General features: G+C 36.3%; 2 protein-coding genes across 4 annotated transcripts in view; both read left to right on the top strand.

The window, feature by feature from the left end:
- Positions 1 to 3907, top strand: part of LOC115627840 (probable nuclear hormone receptor HR3) — a 39274-nt gene extending 35367 nt beyond the window's left edge. Inside the window, exons 3-9 of one of the 3 annotated variants that reach the window (XM_030523695.1) lie at positions 172 to 340; positions 438 to 604; positions 671 to 774; positions 841 to 987; positions 1052 to 1295; positions 1621 to 1771; positions 1834 to 3906. In XM_030523695.1, the coding sequence (XP_030379555.1) occupies positions 172 to 340; positions 438 to 604; positions 671 to 774; positions 841 to 987; positions 1052 to 1295; positions 1621 to 1771; positions 1834 to 1954 (1103 nt within the window). In that variant the 3' untranslated portion in view covers positions 1955 to 3906. Of the gene's footprint in view, positions 1 to 171; positions 341 to 437; positions 775 to 840; positions 988 to 1051; positions 1296 to 1620; positions 1772 to 1833 lie in introns of all 3 variants that reach the window. The other 2 variants (XM_030523712.1, XM_030523704.1) reach the window with 2 other exon arrangements.
- Positions 3908 to 15537: 11630 nt separating this feature from the next.
- LOC115634607 (uncharacterized histidine-rich protein DDB_G0274557) lies at positions 15538 to 18328 on the top strand. The gene is made up of 3 exons (XM_030532456.1): positions 15538 to 15555; positions 17848 to 17921; positions 18094 to 18328. The coding sequence occupies exons 1-3, from the start codon at positions 15538 to 15540 to the stop codon at positions 18326 to 18328; spliced, it is 327 nt and encodes a 108-aa protein (XP_030388316.1).
- The last annotated feature ends 254 nt before the right edge of the window (positions 18329 to 18582 follow it).

The following is an 18582-nucleotide window of genomic DNA, read 5'->3' on the forward strand; positions in this document are numbered from 1 at the left end:
TTGCTTATCTTCGATCACCCAGAAGTGAGGGCATATTTTTTTAGAAATAACATATATTCGATTTCAAGATATGTTTTTGTAATGCAGTTCAATTCTGCACTCCATCGTTGTTTGATTGTTAGTTATAGATAATATATTAATAATATTAACACTTTGTGGCATTTCGTGCAGCTGTAAAATTCGGCAGAATGTCCAAGAAGCAACGTGAGAAGGTCGAGGATGAGGTGCGTTTCCATCGTGCCCAGATGCGTGCGCAAAGCGACGCGGCACCGGACAGCTCAGTGTTCGATACACAGACGCCCTCGAGCAGCGATCAGCTGCACCACAACAACTACAATAGGTGGAGTATTGCTATAGCGTGCTAAGATTCCGCAAGTTGCTATATATTTATGAACTGTGTGCGTGTCTTTTCTTTTTTTCTGTTTGATTGCCCACAGCTACAGCGGCTACTCGAACAACGAGGTCGGATACGCCAGTCCCTACGGCTACTCGGCATCGGTGACGCCGCAACAGACAATGCAATATGATATATCGGCCGATTATGTTGACAGCACCACATACGAGCCGCGCAGTACAATGATGGATCCCGAATTTATTAGTCATGGTGCGTATTGCAGCAATTTTAAAACCAGAAGAGCTAATATCTATCTATCGTACGTAACTCTTTCAGCTGATGGCGATATTAATGATGTGCTCATCAAAACGCTGGCCGAAGCACATGCAAACACAAATACCAAGCTGGAGGTTGTGCATGACATGTTTCGAAAGTCGCAGGTAAGTATCTAATAACCGTGTCACCAATAAGTACGAATATAATATGATATTTGGGGACTATTCCAGGATCTGTCGCGCATCATCTATTACAAGAATCTGGGCCAGGAGGAGCTATGGTTAGACTGTGCAGAGAAGCTTACACAAATGATACAAAATATTATCGAATTTGCTAAGCTGATACCGGGCTTTATGCGCCTGAGTCAGGATGATCAGGTATATTGGAAGAGAAGCCCTCCAATTGATATCATTAACTTGTATTTGATTCCACCATTGACAGATACTGCTGCTGAAAACGGGCTCCTTTGAGCTGGCGATTGTTCGCATGTCCAGATTACTAGATCTCTCACAGAACGCTGTCCTCTATGGCGATGTGATGCTGCCGCAGGAGGCGTTCTACACATCGGACTCGGATGAGATGCGCCTGGTGTCGCGCATTTTCCAAACGGCTAAGTCCATAGCCGAACTAAAACTGACTGAAACCGAACTGGCACTCTACCAGAGCTTAGTGCTGCTCTGGCCAGGTATGTAATTGTCAAGTCTAACAGAGCTAAATCATCTGAACTGTTTCATCTCTGAATCAAACTTTAAACCCCAACTGTCGTTCATTATTTAAGGGCCTTCAGCAGTCCAATATTAATTCATATTTTTAAAAGTCAGTTACAAAAAAAATTTGTTATCACCCCAATATTTTCAATTGCAAATTGAAGTTTCATCTTCTTAGCTACATTGCATTTGTATTGTGTAACATCAGCTAAATTAGAAGATATTATAAGCTCACCAAGCAACAATCAAACATCTTTCTATTCTATTACTAAACGCACTTCTATTGACTTCCTATTTTTGCAGAACGAAATGGTGTGCGTGGCAATACGGAAATACAGAGGCTTTTTAATCTGAGCATGAATGCAATACGGCAAGAGCTTGAAACGAATCACGCGCCGCTCAAGGGCGATGTTACCGTGCTGGACACGCTCTTAAATAACATACCCAACTTCCGGTGAGTAGCTTTCGATTCTGGATGAACGATAATCCTAAACAAACCATGGCTTTAATTTACAGCGACATTTCGATCATGCATATGGAAGCGTTGAGCAAGTTCAAGCAACAGCATCCAAATGTTGTATTCCCAGCGCTGTATAAGGAGCTCTTCTCAATAGATTCGCCCCAAGATCTGACATAACAAGAGCAGCTGTTCATGGAGACTTCAATTGACGATGTTGCCGCCGGCTGTCCGCTGGAAATTTTGGCAACGGCAACGGCATCGCCAACGTCGCCGCCATCTCAGCAGCAACAGTTGCTGGAATAGCTGCAACAGCAATGGCGGAGCAACAACAACAAGCAACAACAACAACAACAGACAACAAACCAAGCAACAACTTTATCATCATTTAAGCTAGCATACAACCAAGGATGTGATCCTGGCCGAGGACTCACTTAAAATATATTTAACAAAACGAAAACAAAAAAATGGGAAAAACAAAAATGCTAAACATTACAAAATATATGATATACTTTTTTCTATCAACCAACAAAAAACAAACAAACAAACAAACAAAAGCAAAAGAAAACTCAGTTAATATTTCGCTTTATATACAACAACAGAAAAAAGTGAAAAGGAATGCAAGAGGCATGTCTTTTGCAGTGCATTTGTCTATAAAAAATGCCTTAAACAGTTTCAACTTATTTCTTAAGTTACATTTAGCAGCAGCATTCTTAACCACAATATATGCGTAAATACATACAAACAAGCACACACACACACTCTCTCATAGACACAAGTGTATGTTTTAGCAGCAGCAACAAAAGCAACATTATCATAAATTAGCTCAAATGACAAAATTTTTTGTTAACCCTTCCCCACAACCACCATCAGGTGTCTCGACGCTCAACGTTGTGCGGCATTGCTTATATCGACTAAGTACTTAAATACAAATGCAGTCTAGTTTAAATGCCAAAGCACATTTCGGCGAGCTTAGGCAATGCTGTGTTTGTTGCTTGTTGTTTTCAGTTCGAACCCATTTCTCTCCGCAGCTTCCGCTTCCATTTCAACTTCAGACCAGAAGATTCAATCCAGATTACTAAGCTGAGCTGGACTTTTGCATCCTTTTAGGTTGTCTTTGCCTTTGTTGTTAACTAAACATGTGTATCATATATACCATAAATATAAATATATACATATACTATATATTATAATTTCTTATATACATACGTATGTATACACATATACACGTACACATATGCATTAATTTCTTTGTAAACAAATCGAATATCTCGGAAAATGTGTTCTTACGGTTATTATTATTAATTTTTACATTTAATTTGTGTTACTGAGCAAGCAAAGCAAACACACACACACACATGCAACACACACAAACACATACATACATACAGCAAGTACATTTAAGCGAGCACATAAAAGTATGCAATATTTTTTTCCGACAAATGTATTTTATGTTCTTTTTTAATAGCAATCCGGTTCCAAGGTTTTTTAGAAGAGAAGAGAAAACAAAACAACAATTTATAAATATTAGAAATTTACTTATAATTATGTACAATTTACGCATAATGGCAAGTGACAGGTTTATGTTTATTGTTTTAAGTAACTTGTAACAGAAACCAAACAGACTGACGGACCGCCCGACAGCAAGCAGCACACACACACACACACATACTATATACAAAGAAAATTTGAAGAGCAACTTAAGAGAAACGGCTCCAAAAAGACAAGCAACTGCAACATTTTTTGGGTTGATCTGAACCGATATTTGAACGACTGACCATACAAAGACGTACATACATTACATACATATACATAAATTACACACACAAACACACACCCACACACCCACACACACAATACACATACGCAGAACGCACTTATACATAGAAACACCCATGCGTACATCGGATAAATTAGATTCTTCTAGGATAACAAACAACACATTGGATAGTAGGTGATAATTGGTGTGTCTTAAATGCCCCGCTACCCCGTAACTTTTTTACTAAATTAGCAAACGTTTTTGGTAGAAATAACTTTGCAGTTCTAAACCAACAAATACTAAATTTAACGCAGGCGCATACTATTAATTAAACTAATTTTATACATATACATACACGCATATATATATATATAAATACAAAAATATATATATACATATAATTAAATGTATGACTTAAACTAAATAAATTACAAACCTTGCAATTCCACTGAAAAGTAATATTTTGTACATCTTTAAACAGCAGTTCTAGAATTCGCTCCAAATACCTACGTTTGGCCTCTTCTCTGCAAAAATACATACATATTTTGTTTGTTGTTTAAGCTCCAATTGAATGAACCCAGGCAATAGGCAACAACCAGAAATAACAAATGCTGCAGCAACAACAAAAATTAAAGAAAGAAAGAGAGAGAGAAAATAAATTAAAACACTTTACAAAATTTACGTTTAGATTTTTGGCCTTAAAACAAAACAAAACAAAAATACTTTATATATATACACACAACAAATATATATATACATATATACATATAGAAATAAATTAGTTTTAGTTTATACAAAGCAAGAGGGAGAGCCTTTCGTATGGCAAAGGAAATGGCAAATTCAAAGTGAAAGCGAACGCCGCCAAAAATTTAATTTCATGTAAATGTAAATTTAAATGTAATGCCGGCGCCCAACTTTGTTATAAATCAATGCATTGCAAAATAAACAAAGCAAAGAAAACAAAACAAAGAAAAACACAAAAAACAAATTGAATACATAATATGCATACATACAGTGCAGTTGAGTTGAGCTAAAGTATATATGTATAAATATATATACAAACACACACACACATAAGAAACAAATATATATATAAATATATATTATTGTTAAATTTGTATGCTAAGTTTTTAGTGAAAATGTTTAAATTTTTAATAATACAAAACGGAACGAGTAATTAAATAACAAAAAGTGAGGTAAACGAGTACATTTAAATTTAGCATGTAATGGCATATTATTATGTTACAATATTTACATTATAAATCAACAAAAATAACATCAAAAACAACCACAACCACAACCATTAAATGAAAATGACTTTAAATAAAAAAAAATCAACTGAATGAGAATGGTCGAAACAAGATTTCATTAAACACACAGACACTCACAACACACACACAGACCCAATTAATGATTATGCATAATTAAGTAGTTGTAGGCGGCAGTCTGTTGCACATTGCATATAACAAGAAAGACAAACACACACACAAACAGTCACAGAAATACAAACATTCAAAAACACACCCACATATGCAAATGCGAGCAACAAAAGAGGAGTCAAACCGCAGGAGGCAGCAAACAAATTTCTGCGCACGACAGTTATAAATGATAAGCTGACAACAAACTTTTAGTTTGTTATAAAGAGCGTACAAAAAGCAATATACAGAACCCATATAACGAAGCAAAACAAGAACATTTCGTTTTTGTTGACTGACAAACAAATATCGTAATATCTAAATAGCATGTACACTGAATAGGGCCCAGCTTGGACATCATTTGCCATCTGGACTTGCATCCAAAAGCGAATCATAGAGATCAAGGAAACTTTAGTCGTATCTCCAGAATGTCATCCCTTAATTGTGTACATCCTTAGTCCCTCAAGAGAGCTTTAAATATCACTTTTTGACTCGATAATAGCACACATAACACACTTGAATACTCATAGTTTCGGTTCAGCTGCAGAATTTCAAAGGTTCACTTAAAGCTGTGTTTACTGTATCGTAAAGAGACCGGGCGCATGTTTAGTTTCAGCATTCAAAGAAACACATTAAAACACACACACATACTCATACACATACACACACAAACACACAATTGTGTGTGTATTCATATGATGATAATGATGAGCTCCTCACAACATGGCGTATGTGCAATTTTTCTCATACAAACACACACAAGAGGTGTGCGAATATTTTGTTTGGCTATTTATTGTTAGAGGGTATTTTCTTAAATTCCATTTTATTTTGCCTGCAAATAAATGCCCTGTTAAATTGTTGCTACTATTCGGTTTTATGTTTTTTTAAATGCTTTCTCACTTGAACATAAATAAAATGAAGGTATGGCTGCAGAAAAAGCGAAGAAAATGCGAATAAAAATAAATATTTATGCCTCAAGTGTAAACAGATTGTTTATTTTGTCTAAAATATCCAAAGCAAATACTAGACACACTCTCCCACACTCATACCCAGACAATGAAACAGACAAAGCAAGTTAAAACAATACACAGACATCTTTCAATAAACACAGAATTTCAAAATGCAAAATATAACTGAAAATAATACTGCAAACACACAAAACAGGCATAGCAAGGAGCAAAGAAATGAGCAATCAAGCTCAGAACAATGTAAGGAAGGATATATATAGTATATATATATATATTCATATATATGAAATCGTTTTTTATATGCTTATTTAGTTTTACTAGATGAATTCATTTTTATATATTTGTAAATTGTTTTCTAGGTAAATCGAATTATTACTGTGTCTCTATACATACATACATATACATATATATAAAGAGAAACCAACATATATGCATTATGATTATTATTAACATAATTATGATTAAAAAGCATTAAAACAAAATGGCGAACATCAAACAAACAAACAAAACGAAAACAAATACAAAAAACACAACAAAAAGGCAGGAGGAGAGTTGAAAAAACAAACATAAATTACATAAACAGTTGGAAAAAAAAACAAACAAATAAAACGTAAATAAAGAAAATAAAATGAAACTAAAGAAAGAAACAAATAATTCAATTCATTCTTAATAATAAACTGTAATCTGAATTATAAGTGCGATGCATTTGCTTTCGAATTTGTCTCATTTCCTTTCGTGCTTATCGAATTAGGGTCCTTTAGGTCATTCTGAATGGAGCAGCAATCAAATATAAGAGCAAGGAGTGCTAGAATTATTATCAAGTTAAGTTATTAGTCGGAAGCACGTGCAGGATTTTCACAGGCCCCATTTTTCGTCGTTCCTGACTAGACAGGCTATACATACAAGTCCACTTTACAAACTTTTAATGGAATCCAGTCAAGGTAAAACAAAGCATCTATTTTCACACTGCTTTAACATTTAATGTGTAGAAAAATCGAGAGTATGGGTTCTGAAATTTTTGTTTAAATAAAAACCGATGAAACTATGTATTTAAATTTATATATGAACTAGCGTCCTGCCCCTGCTTCGCACGGGCATTTTTATTTTTAAAATTGTGTTATAAGAGGTATAATTTTAAAATAATTTTATTTTTAAAATTATACCTTTTTTAACACACACACACATACTTAACACACGTACACCCTTCTTTTTGCTATGAGTTACTAAGAAGGAGTGAAATTTGTTTTGGATATTATTATTTTTATGATTTTTTGTTCGTTTTCCGATTTTTTTGGTATTCTTTATTAGGTCAGAGGTTCTCTGTAAAGATATTAGATGTTTTATTTTGTGGTAGCAAAATAAATTGATTTTCAGAACCCGTGATAGGTCAACATGCCTTCGAATTAGTAGGGATATAGAATTTAAGTTTTCCAGAAGCATGAGTATCGGGTGGAAAATTCCCTTTTTTTTTTTGGTGAGCTGCAAAGTTATGCTGTTGGATATATTGGATAATGCCCCAAATTATGCCCAAATGCTGCCTCAAACACTTCCTCAAATGATGCCCAAATGATTCTCCAAATGATGCCTCTGATGATCGTTATTCTAATATTTTGAAAAATAAAGCAAAAAAGTAGTTGCTTTTAGATTAATTCAAGCGGCACGAATATACGTAATTTAGAGGAAATAACAAAATAGAAACGTATTATCGTATGATTAAAAAGAGTCGCATTACTATATAGTCGATTTTTAGAGTTTTAAGACTTGTTATTGTTGTTTGTTCAATACAAGGCTGTAGCAACCTAAAAAAAATGTGTTCTTTAATTCAATTACTCGTAGTTTGATCAAAGGGCTGTCATTAAGCCATTAGCGCATTCAACAATAATTCCAGTAATTGTTGTGGATTGGCAAATAATTGCCATAATTAATCATTTATATTTGCATAATAATTAAGTAAACCCGACTCGGTTATTTTTAAATTTTGTATAGGCTTGAGATCAGGAAAACAGGCTGCCCAGCCCCTTTTTTGCGCCAAAATGTTTCCCTCAACAAATTTAAGGAGACCATTCTCAAATACTTGAATATATTTCCAGCTTTTCGTTCGAACTAAAATTAAGCTTTTCAGACATATGAATTAAACGGGTTGTATCTTACTGTTTTCTAATCAGCGAGTAGAATATATTGAAGGCCGCTCACACTGTGCCGTTCCAGGAGATGTGCTTTCAACACTTGGGTTAGGTAAGTTCAGCAACAATCACTAATAGATCGGTTAGTTTTGAAGAGTTAGAGCTTGAATGCATTAATCATATTACTTTTAGTTCAGCAAAAGCCAATTTGTGAACCTTCCGGTGAACGATCTCTTTAATTTGGCTGTCAACTGATGGCCCAAATAAGTTTGTTTTAACCTTCATTTAATATAAGTGTGATGCTGATTTCAAGTGCTGACTGAGCCTTCGGCAAAAGGCAGGCCGTTTTTGCAAAGAGACAAAAAGTTTTGCTTTTGCTTTCAGCCTCAGCAGGTTTTGACATCATGTTGTGGCATGGTTGCTGACTTCATCCAAACGATGGCCTTGCCACAAAGTCACCCACAAATGTGCACAGCATCAGACCATAAATCCGCAAGCGTACAAGTCTGTCCTGTCTGTCTGTGTGTGTGTGTGTGTGAAATTGTTTGTGTATGTGTGTGACTGACTTGCTCGAAGTGCGTCTCACATGGAGGGGCTGTTGTGGCAAAAAGTTTACTAACATCGATTTGCCTTTAGTTGTGAACGCAGGTGTTGTTGCTATTGCTATTGTTTTGGTTGTTGATAATGCACAAGGTCGTGTGCTATATGCAGCAAATTTTATGGCCACACACACACACATGCTCTCAGAGCTTTGGCAGTGCTAATTTATGGCCATCATGGCAAGTGTTTTCTTAACTCTGTACACTTATGCTGGCGTCGTTGTTTTTATTGTTGTTATTTCTATTGCCATTGCTGTCATTCTACTTTGCTCTAAAGCGGCATAAAGTTTGCTGCACTTGGCCAAACATCTAATTCAGCAAAAACCAGTTGCTTGCACAGAAAACTTGTCTGCGTTGCAATCTGACGGCGACACCGAAATAAAAATGTGAACAAACGTCCCACAACAATTAGTTCTTTTCAAACGAAAACTTCGAAAACGAACATCTAGACCGATTCTTCATCCTCAGATGCTGAATATTTATGAATTTAAATGAGTTCTATTTTGAAACTCTTTTACCTCTCTTCCATTATATTTATTAAAAACGTTTCTTTTCAAAAATGGTGGGTATAATTTTTTAATGGTCACCTCCTTTTCGATCTTAAGTAAATTCATCTTGCATCGATTCTTCTTTCTAAATCTTTATCTTAACCCATTCCAATGCTTATGGTGACTTTATTATTAGCAGCAATTTTTGAATCAGCACAGTCCTTTTCTCTTTTTAAAAGGCTGTATCTATTTTATCTTAATGCTGTTTAATATTCATAATATTCTAAACCCATGGAGCATTCATTTTCTGATATAATATTATAAATATTTACTTGAATCCAATCTGAAACGATTCAAATTCAAATCTGGACAGGAATTAAAATACTGTGAATGGAATAATTAAGTCATTAAGAAAAAAACAACAGCAAAACTTAATTAATACCACAGCCCATCTAAAATGTGTCTGTTCAGCATTAATCTGGAGTAGGAGGAGAGTATTGCTCCCCTTCATAAAGGAGGTGAAGCTACTCTTGTCTCTGTAGGGAGCATATTTGTTGTGGTACAAAGACCACATGAGGTAGAAGTGCCTTTTTAAGTAGAAATCGATACATTCGTCTGTCCGTCCCTATGAACACAGAGAACTTTTAAATCAAAACAACTGGGAACAGCAAACTTAGTAGAGGAAGCTGATTAAGTTTGTAACAAAAATCAGTCTAAATAGAATATCTTGTGAGTTAGATTAGATCGTATATCGTATATATTGCTATCGTGCGTCACTACTTGTATATACTAGTAGTCTGTTTAACAAAATCGCTTCACAACATCATAGAGCTGTTTATTTAAGATGAATGGCTGCAGCGGGACGACATGGGTACAGAGTGTTCAATAGGCGGGCTGGCCACAGCTCTTCCTCTTATTTACACCCCCAACTACAATTCCTCCGACATAGCCTTAGCTCTAAAAAATGATTTTACTCTAAAACAAGCGTCTCGATTCAACCAAACATCCTATTGGTACCAGCAAAGCAACGCCGACAATTTATCTCTCCTTGACCTGTACAATAACAATCCGCAAAACCTCCTATCAAGAACAGAACAAATAAAACTTAATAGAATTCGCCTTGGACATACCGCATTAACACACACACATAGATTATCTATTTTCCCAAACATTAACCCCATCACCTTAATTGCAAGCCCATCAATACATAACTCCAAACTCATATTTAAATATTTGAAAGCCTCAAACTTTTACCACAAAATCTAAACCCAATCCCCATACATATGTATTCCTACTTTTTTCTTGAACACTGTAAAATGTACATACAAAGTTAGCTGAAGGCCCTAGTAGCCATTGCTAACATAATTCTCTTCTGTTAGTTTAGAAGATTTTAATCTAAAGCTAGCATTATATAAATAAATAAAAAATCAATTTGGGCCAGCCAGCTAAATTTGAAACAAGTGCCATTGTTGTGGATACTTGTGGACTGTTTTGATTGATAATATAATTATAAATAATATATCAGCGAACCTCTCGCACAAAAGAAAAGAGTATTTCTAAGATGAAAGGGGAGGTTTAGTTCTCTAACTCACAGTCATAGGATATTTTGAAATCTGGCTGTATATTATGTTAGAATTTGGGCCTCGCAGGCCCTATCTCAACAAAATTATTTTAATAATAAAGCGTATAAAATTTAAAATAGCGCCATTGATATTAAAGATGAAAGTAAATTTATAGAAATTAAATATAAACAGCCTTTGGAAATGTTAAATGTCTCTGGAAATGAAGTGGTAAGTGCTTTTGTATTTCAGATCTACATCCATTATAATCGATCAAATGGGGCTGGACTTCAAAGCCATATCGAATTATTTACTTTGCGGTCGATTAAATCGTTTTTCTTTTGCCGCAGTGCATTATGAAGTCATGAATTGGTCGTTGCAATGGCCATAACTGTTTTGCAAAATGCCGTACATCTTGCCCCATGAAGTCGAGCAATTTTTGCGGCATTCATCCTTGGGTCATAAATTATGGCATTCGACATGCAAATGAAATGAATCGAGTGTCGTTTGCCTCACTGAAGCGGCTGAATGCTTGATTGGCCGCTCATAATACATGAAAATCGACACGAATACACGGCTATGCAAACATATGCATATAAGTACCCGTATGTATGTGTGTGTGTGTATGTGTGTGTGTATGTATGTATGAATGTTGTGTAAATATTTGCAGCTGCAGTTGGAAACGCTCTTCCGTCAATTAAATTTATTGCGCGCTTTTTGGTCAAGTTGTCGCTCCTGTTGTTGCTGTTCGTGTCGTTGTTGTTGTTGTTGTAGTTGTTGTTGTCATATAAAAAGCCACACAATACAACTGGAAAATTGTGTCACAGCGGCCAAAATCAACAAGCAGATGTTAACAATTGGCTGTGTGGCTGGCGGGCTGTTTGTCGTCGCCCCGTCCAGTCGACCGACATAGTTAAGTGGAAATATATTGTTAAAGGAAATGCCTGCATGGCTGATGTATGGGTTTCCGGCTCGCAGTTGGATAATCCTTTAGCGCCCGCAAGCAAGAAAAAGTGAAAGGCTCTTACTGTCAGCCAAAAGCGGTATATTGCCAAACTAGCCTGGCGTCTAATGTATCATTCAACAGTTAGGCGAGCGAGCCACTATTCGTGTCCCTTGGCCTTGTGCCACTTTTTTCCTGCTGCTGTTTTAGTTGTTGTTGTTTTAGTTGTTGTATCATTTTATTCATTCATTTCTTTTATTTTGTGCACAAATATTTGCGCTGTGCGCGCTTTCATTGAAAGGCTTTCAGTTTTGTTTTTGGGGAGGGGCTGGAGCAAATATTTTACTTCCGCTTTGATTTGATTTGATTTCGCTTCATTTCGCTGTCACATTTACTTCATTTGCTGCTAATTATCTGATCCCAGTTGCAACTCCTTTGGCGTACTTTGACATTCGCCCGATGGTGGCGTGGCCTCTGTGTACTGCTCTAAACCGGTCCCTCATTTGACACTATATTTGGACGGGCTAGTTGTGATTATATCATCAAAATTAATTGCCAGCATGTTGGGGCGGCAAACCTGCCAAAATAAAATACAAAAAAAAAAAAAAAAATGTGCGCGCGAAAAATGTTTTCCGCACAACTGGCATAACAGTCAACCAATTAAAATGCCATAAACATAAAAATGTACCATTGTTATACTGATACAAATATATACATACTATATATGTTCAGTTGTACACACAATATATGTGCATATAGCATTTACAGCCCGACTTATGCTGCTCACTCGATTCAACTGGAAAATTCGTTGAGCGACTTAAGCAATCGTGATGCGAACAGCAAGGCTTGACGAGGCAATGAAGTGTCATGTCTACAAATATGCTGTTGTTGTTATTGCTATTGTTTACTCTTTTGCTGCCGTTGTTGTTGTTGTTTTTGTTGTTTCTGTTTCAGTCTTGCTTTGACTTTTCTATTAGCCAGCAATTGTTATGAGCCATGGCACTTTGTTGGCATTGTTGGGATTATGCAACCGCACATTCAATGTGCGTGCGCCTGCAAACGAGTTCCATTAGTCTCCGAAATAGACCGCTTCCGGAGTTTCAGCCAACCGGGCATTCGAGCTATGAGTCCGTTAAGTTCAGTGGCTCAATGGTTCAACTGGTTTATCAAACACACAGGCGCCGTTTCACTTTCGATTCGATTTCAAATATCCAAATGAACAGTCATAGATGATTATTTCCTTTTTTGTTAAACATATATTTTTTGGATTAGCCTCTATGCTTATTTTAAGCTATCTTCTCAACTCAATGTTATCAGTTTATGATAACACCGGCTATCATTTTATATAAATTTTTCATTGTAATTATTCAAGCATTTCCACCTTTTTTTTATTGCAAAGAAATATTGTAGAAATATCATTTAAAAGTTAAGTTTCATATTATAGTTGTATTTATTTTACTACAAATCTTCCTTACCAACTTTATATTAAAATATCGTAGACTCTTGCACTGGTGCCGCACCACAAGGGACGATAATGAAGGCAGTGGTGTTCCGCCTGCTTGCAGCGGCCAATTGTTTGGTGTCGCCTCTTGTCTGTTGCCAGTGGCTAGAATGGCAATCGAGTGAATGCAAATTGCAGGGAAACTGCAGGCGGGTGGCACGACTGACAACCAATTGCATTCAAATGGCGACGACATTTTTCAGCGTACCTGCAACAACTCAATTTGACGACAGCTTCATTTCCATTCGTTAGAGCCGGCCATTCGAAATGTTTTGGGCAGCGCCCAACCAGGAAGCGCGCCCAAACGCACATACCAGACACTGCATAATCCTTGCTGAACCTGCACCATGGAGCGCGGCTGGTTGTTGCTGGTTGTGCTTTTTGGTGGCGATGATGCTGCCGCATGGCGGTGATTGTGTTGTCGCTTGTCTGCCGGCTCTGGCAGCCGCAGCTGAAGCCGTCGCAGCCGCAGTCGCGCCATGAAATCCAACCGACATAATCGCTGCGTTTAACTGAGGCATAAGCTTCAATTACGTTTTTGACTTTGCCGCTTTTCAGTGCTTGTTTGGTTCGCTTTGCTCGCAGTTGTTAATGTAGATGTGCTTTGTATCTGTGTGTGTGTCTATGTATGTTTGTCATTGCTGTTGTTGTTTAGGATGGTGTTATTGTTGTTGCCATTATTGTTGTATTTTCACTGTCACCCATGACTTAAAGATTGTCGCACACTACACAAAATGCACCGGGAACGGCATATTAATTATGGGATTGGCTCAAAAAGTTAAGTAAAGCGATATTTCTTTGAACAAATTAAACCCCAAATTGCTCCACAATTTTTAAACCAGCTATTTATAGAAATTCTTAAAGTCAATGTAAATGAAAAGCGCCTTCATTTTTTTTTGTTCCTCACTAACTTTTAATTAGATTTGAAAATGATTCAATGAAAAAAGTAGCCCCATTTTAAAAGAGTGTTTGTTTATTTTAGTTTATCATCGTGTCCCAGTTCTTAAAAATGTCGTTTTTTATTTTAAAAGAAGCCTGGCCGGTTGTTAGAAATACAAGTATGTTCATTTAAACACACTAGTCAACATTTCAGAAGAGAAAGAAAACTAAGTTTCCACTTTGTTTGTTTTTGTTTTTAAATAGCATACATTTTTGCAAACTTAAGCTAATTGGCAATGTATTTGGTTTTAATTTAAAATATTTACCATTTGGCATCGTTTTGCCTGAGGTGCGAAATACATTGAAGGATGATGGTGGTAAAGGCAACAATAAAGTTCAACTATTTTACACAAACAAAATAAAGATGAGCAGCCATTCATTTAAAATTATTTTAGACTCTTTATTGCCTGCATCCTTAATATTCCTGATTACATTTGGCTGAAAATTAGGAATATCCTATTGTTGAAGTAATTGTCGAAAAAAATCAAACATTTTTTCCAAAAACGACATATATTTCTGCTTTAGAATTTTCATATTGACTGATAAAAGTTCTCAAATTTTACACTTAGCTGTAGGCGGTATCTTTGATGTTCTAATTGGTAAAATACAATATTTTTAGATACCTACGAGTATATAATCATGGCCTTCATGTCACTGTGAAGCATTAACTTTTGTTTTTATGAATAAACTAATTGCTTTCCTTAAAAGTGTAAGCTATTTTGCTGTTTCCTATTAAATTACACGCCCACAAGCTTAACTTTTTCATCTGTAGGGCATGTTGTAACCAATGTGGAGGCAAACGCAGATTCATATTTGTGGCGCTGCTGCCCACATCGTTGCCATTGCCACGAAGCCTTGCCTTGTTGTCGCACTCTGCAAATGAAACTAACAAGTTGACTCACCTACCCCTCCCCTGCGCCAGCCCCCCGCCCACCCATTTCCCACTTGTTCACTTGTTAGGTTATAAACTCGTTGTCGGCCGCTTGATTGTGTTTTTCGTTGTTGTTTTGTTTCATTTGTTTCTAGCTGAACAACTTCAATGCGATTATTACAGTTGATGTTGTTGCTGTAGTTGTTGTTGTTGGTGTTGTTGGTGTTAGTGGTGATGATGGTGATGGTGGTAGTCGCTGTGCTTTTCTTCGCTCTCTTTCTCTCGCAGCTTGAAGTTTTCATTTCTAGTTGGTGCCACACAACTGGCACGTTTCACTGTAGCAGCGGCAATTTTTTTGTTGTTGTCTAGCTGTTTTTTATATTTAAGCGAATGTACGCGCATTGCCCAAACGCAATTTCATTTTTACATTTGTGAAAAACGGTCGCTCGCTACGCAAACTCCGTCGAGATAAGCCCACGCGATATAATTAAAAAGAAAAAAACAAAACAAATTACACACACACACTCACATTCACATTCACATTGAGAATCAAAAAACTAATTAAAGCATCGGACAACGTGTTAAACAAGGCGTGAAAATGTGTTTGCCCAGAGGAGTAAGTGCCTTAATGCGATGATTATGTTGGACAAAAAGGGGGAGGTATTTAAAAGGGCAAATATTCAGTCTCTGTTGAATGACAATTGAAAACATTAACGAGTAAAGCAATGCAAACAAGCCGCTTTTAAATGCACATTTTAATAATAAATAAAACTGGTCCAGGGCGACGATGTACAATTCAGCAATAAACCAAAGACTTCACTTCCAATTCGCCGAAAGCAGCGAGCAAACAAATTATGTAAATAAAGCTGCTTAGAAAGTACAAAATTACGTAATTAAGTGAGAAGAAAAAAGTGTGGAAACAATACGAAAAGTGAACATTTCGCAAAGACAATTACAAAAACATTCATTGACTGCAATGGCGCGTGAAATTAAGAAATAAATGACAAGACAATTGCAAATTAAATACAAAACAAAAACTGAACTAATAATCGCTATGCAATATGCAAATTCCATTTTTGCTTTCAAATTGAATTAAAGTAAGAGTGCGCGCCCATGTATTAAATTTTTAATTCGCATACCAACAGTGCGTATACATTATATTTCCAATATATGCATTTACTATTAAGGCAACACTTCAGTCTGAATTCAAAATTTATAAACATCCTCTTCACATCTCCTGTGCCGGCTAAGAGTGCGCGTCCATGTATTAAATTTTTAATTCACATACCAACAGTGCGTATACATTATATTCCCAATATATAAATTTACTATTAAGGCAACACTTCAGTCTGAATTCAGAATTTAGAAACTTCCTCTTCACATCTCCTGTGCTGGCTGAGGTGGCACACGCCACGCCATGGCAAATCAAATGTGTAATGATCCGGAAATTGATGTTGAATTACTCTCAGCTTTGTATGTACATAGGTGTATGTACTCGTTTGTGAAATTGAAATTTTCAATTTATAGAAATTGGCGCAGTGGCAAGCAATTATGTTGCGTAGGCACAAAAACCACATCAATGTTGATTGAAATCGCTCCGGGTAATCCTGCTAGATTACCACAATGCGACAGTGGAGCAGGACTATGCCGTTAAGTGGGAACACAAATATATGGAACCCGAAAATTGATTAACAAAACAAAATTTAAAACGATAACAAAGTATTCCTATCCACACGCCTAATGATAATAAAGTTGAGGAATAGCAAACAAATTGATTTTGGCCAAAGGCTGAGCCACAGTCTCTCTATTTCGTAAGCTTCTTAACACTTTGTTGCACGCGCGGGTTGTAAGGCACACACACTGTGGTATTCAAAAGATTGCCTTAAGCGTCAGCAAGATTTTCAAGTGATTGTTTAGCTCAAAAGCCTAAAGAAAGTTTGATATAACTAACATACATACACACATACGTATACATTAGCGGCTTCTAATTTTTTTACTCTTTTTAATTATCAATTTATTTGCTTTTTAAAAGGAAATTCATTTATTTTATTAAAACTGTATTTTCTGATTTTTGATAAATGATTAGTATGTTATAAACAGCAAAAATAACAGCAAATATAAAAAGTGTATCAGTATGTATTAGAAATGATGTCTTTAAACTACGGAGGACTGTCCATATAATATGAAGAATGTTTAAACAGTTTTAATTTCCTTTAATTTCAAGTTAACAAAAACTTTGAAAATAGTTTAAAAACAAGTAAAATATGAGGAAAATTATATATATTTTTATTCACATTTTTATGCCGTTAATGGTATTGTGTGATGCCATTAATTCCGTTTTGAATTATACTATATGGTGCAAATCTGTATCACAGTAAAAGGCAGTTCAACTATCTTCAAATGGACAAATAACAGAGATGCCGTTCCATTCATATTTTAATATTTAAGCACTCTTAGTCCTTACTTAGCTTTTCAATTTCATGAAATCATGATAACATTTTATTTCCTTTGATATTTTATCCGATTATTTTGAAATTTATTTGTTTTATTATGGACTGCAGTGTTAAGTCTTAGCTAAAAACCCCAAAGTTCTTGTACGTTTTGTAACTGCAGCCACATTTGTCCTTTAGACCAGTAACTAATATAAAAGGTTCATTGGTACTTTGCTGTGGAGCCTATCAAAAAGTTATTGACGTTAACAAGCAGCAATCAAAATCGGATTTGGCGCTAATAATAGGCCTGTATATCTGTATATAAAAGGCCAAAGTGCACATTATGCTAATTTCATTGTCTGTTTATGTGCGAGACGTACCTTTTATCACGCATACGCACAGTAAAGCGAACAACAGCAAAATGTTCTATTCTGTTCCTATTCTGTTTTCTTATTCTCTCTTTTGTTTGTTTGCAGGCATTAAGCTTTGTGTTTATCACTTGCATGGTGTTTGCATTGACAAGCGGCTATCCATCAGGCGAGAAGCTAAAGTAAGTGATATGCCGGCGTGAGTCACGCCTCTTTGATACGCCCACTCACAAGCACACACACACACACACACACACACACACACACACATACATGCATACAAACAATCATTCAACAACATTCGACTATGGTGGGCATGACTTCATCTGCGTCATCTGGCCTCTGCATTTTCAGAATTCGAATACACGTGCCCGTCAAACATCACACACATGTGCACACCAAGACGGTCATAAAGAAAGTGCCTCTGCCCATTCCCGTGCCGGTCAAGGAACATCATGATCACAAAAAGCATCATCACAGCCATCATCATCACCACCAACAGCCCGAGCACGACGACATCGACGATGACTTTGAGGGTTATGACTATCCGAAAAAGGCGAAAAGACGCACAAGGCATCCTTTTGTGTGAATGGCTCGGCTCGGCGGTGGGTCGACGTCATGACGAGCGCTGCGTGAGATTAAGAGACGACATGGGCGACATCGAAGAAATGTACGACAGCGCTAATGGGACTGACAGGGCTGACTGGCGAAGGGAAGGGAAGTGACGAAATCAAATGAAATGAAATACAATTTTCGCATATTAAGCAAATATAAACCAAAATAATGTTAAGCTATAATGAATACAACCAGCTATGCACATAAGGGACCACACATATATATATA

The sequence above is a fragment of the Scaptodrosophila lebanonensis genome, unplaced genomic scaffold, assembly GCF_003285725.1.
Source record: "Scaptodrosophila lebanonensis strain 11010-0011.00,11010-0021.00 unplaced genomic scaffold, SlebRS2 tig00000001-arrow-pilon, whole genome shotgun sequence".
NCBI classification, from domain to species: domain Eukaryota; kingdom Metazoa; phylum Arthropoda; class Insecta; order Diptera; family Drosophilidae; genus Scaptodrosophila; species Scaptodrosophila lebanonensis.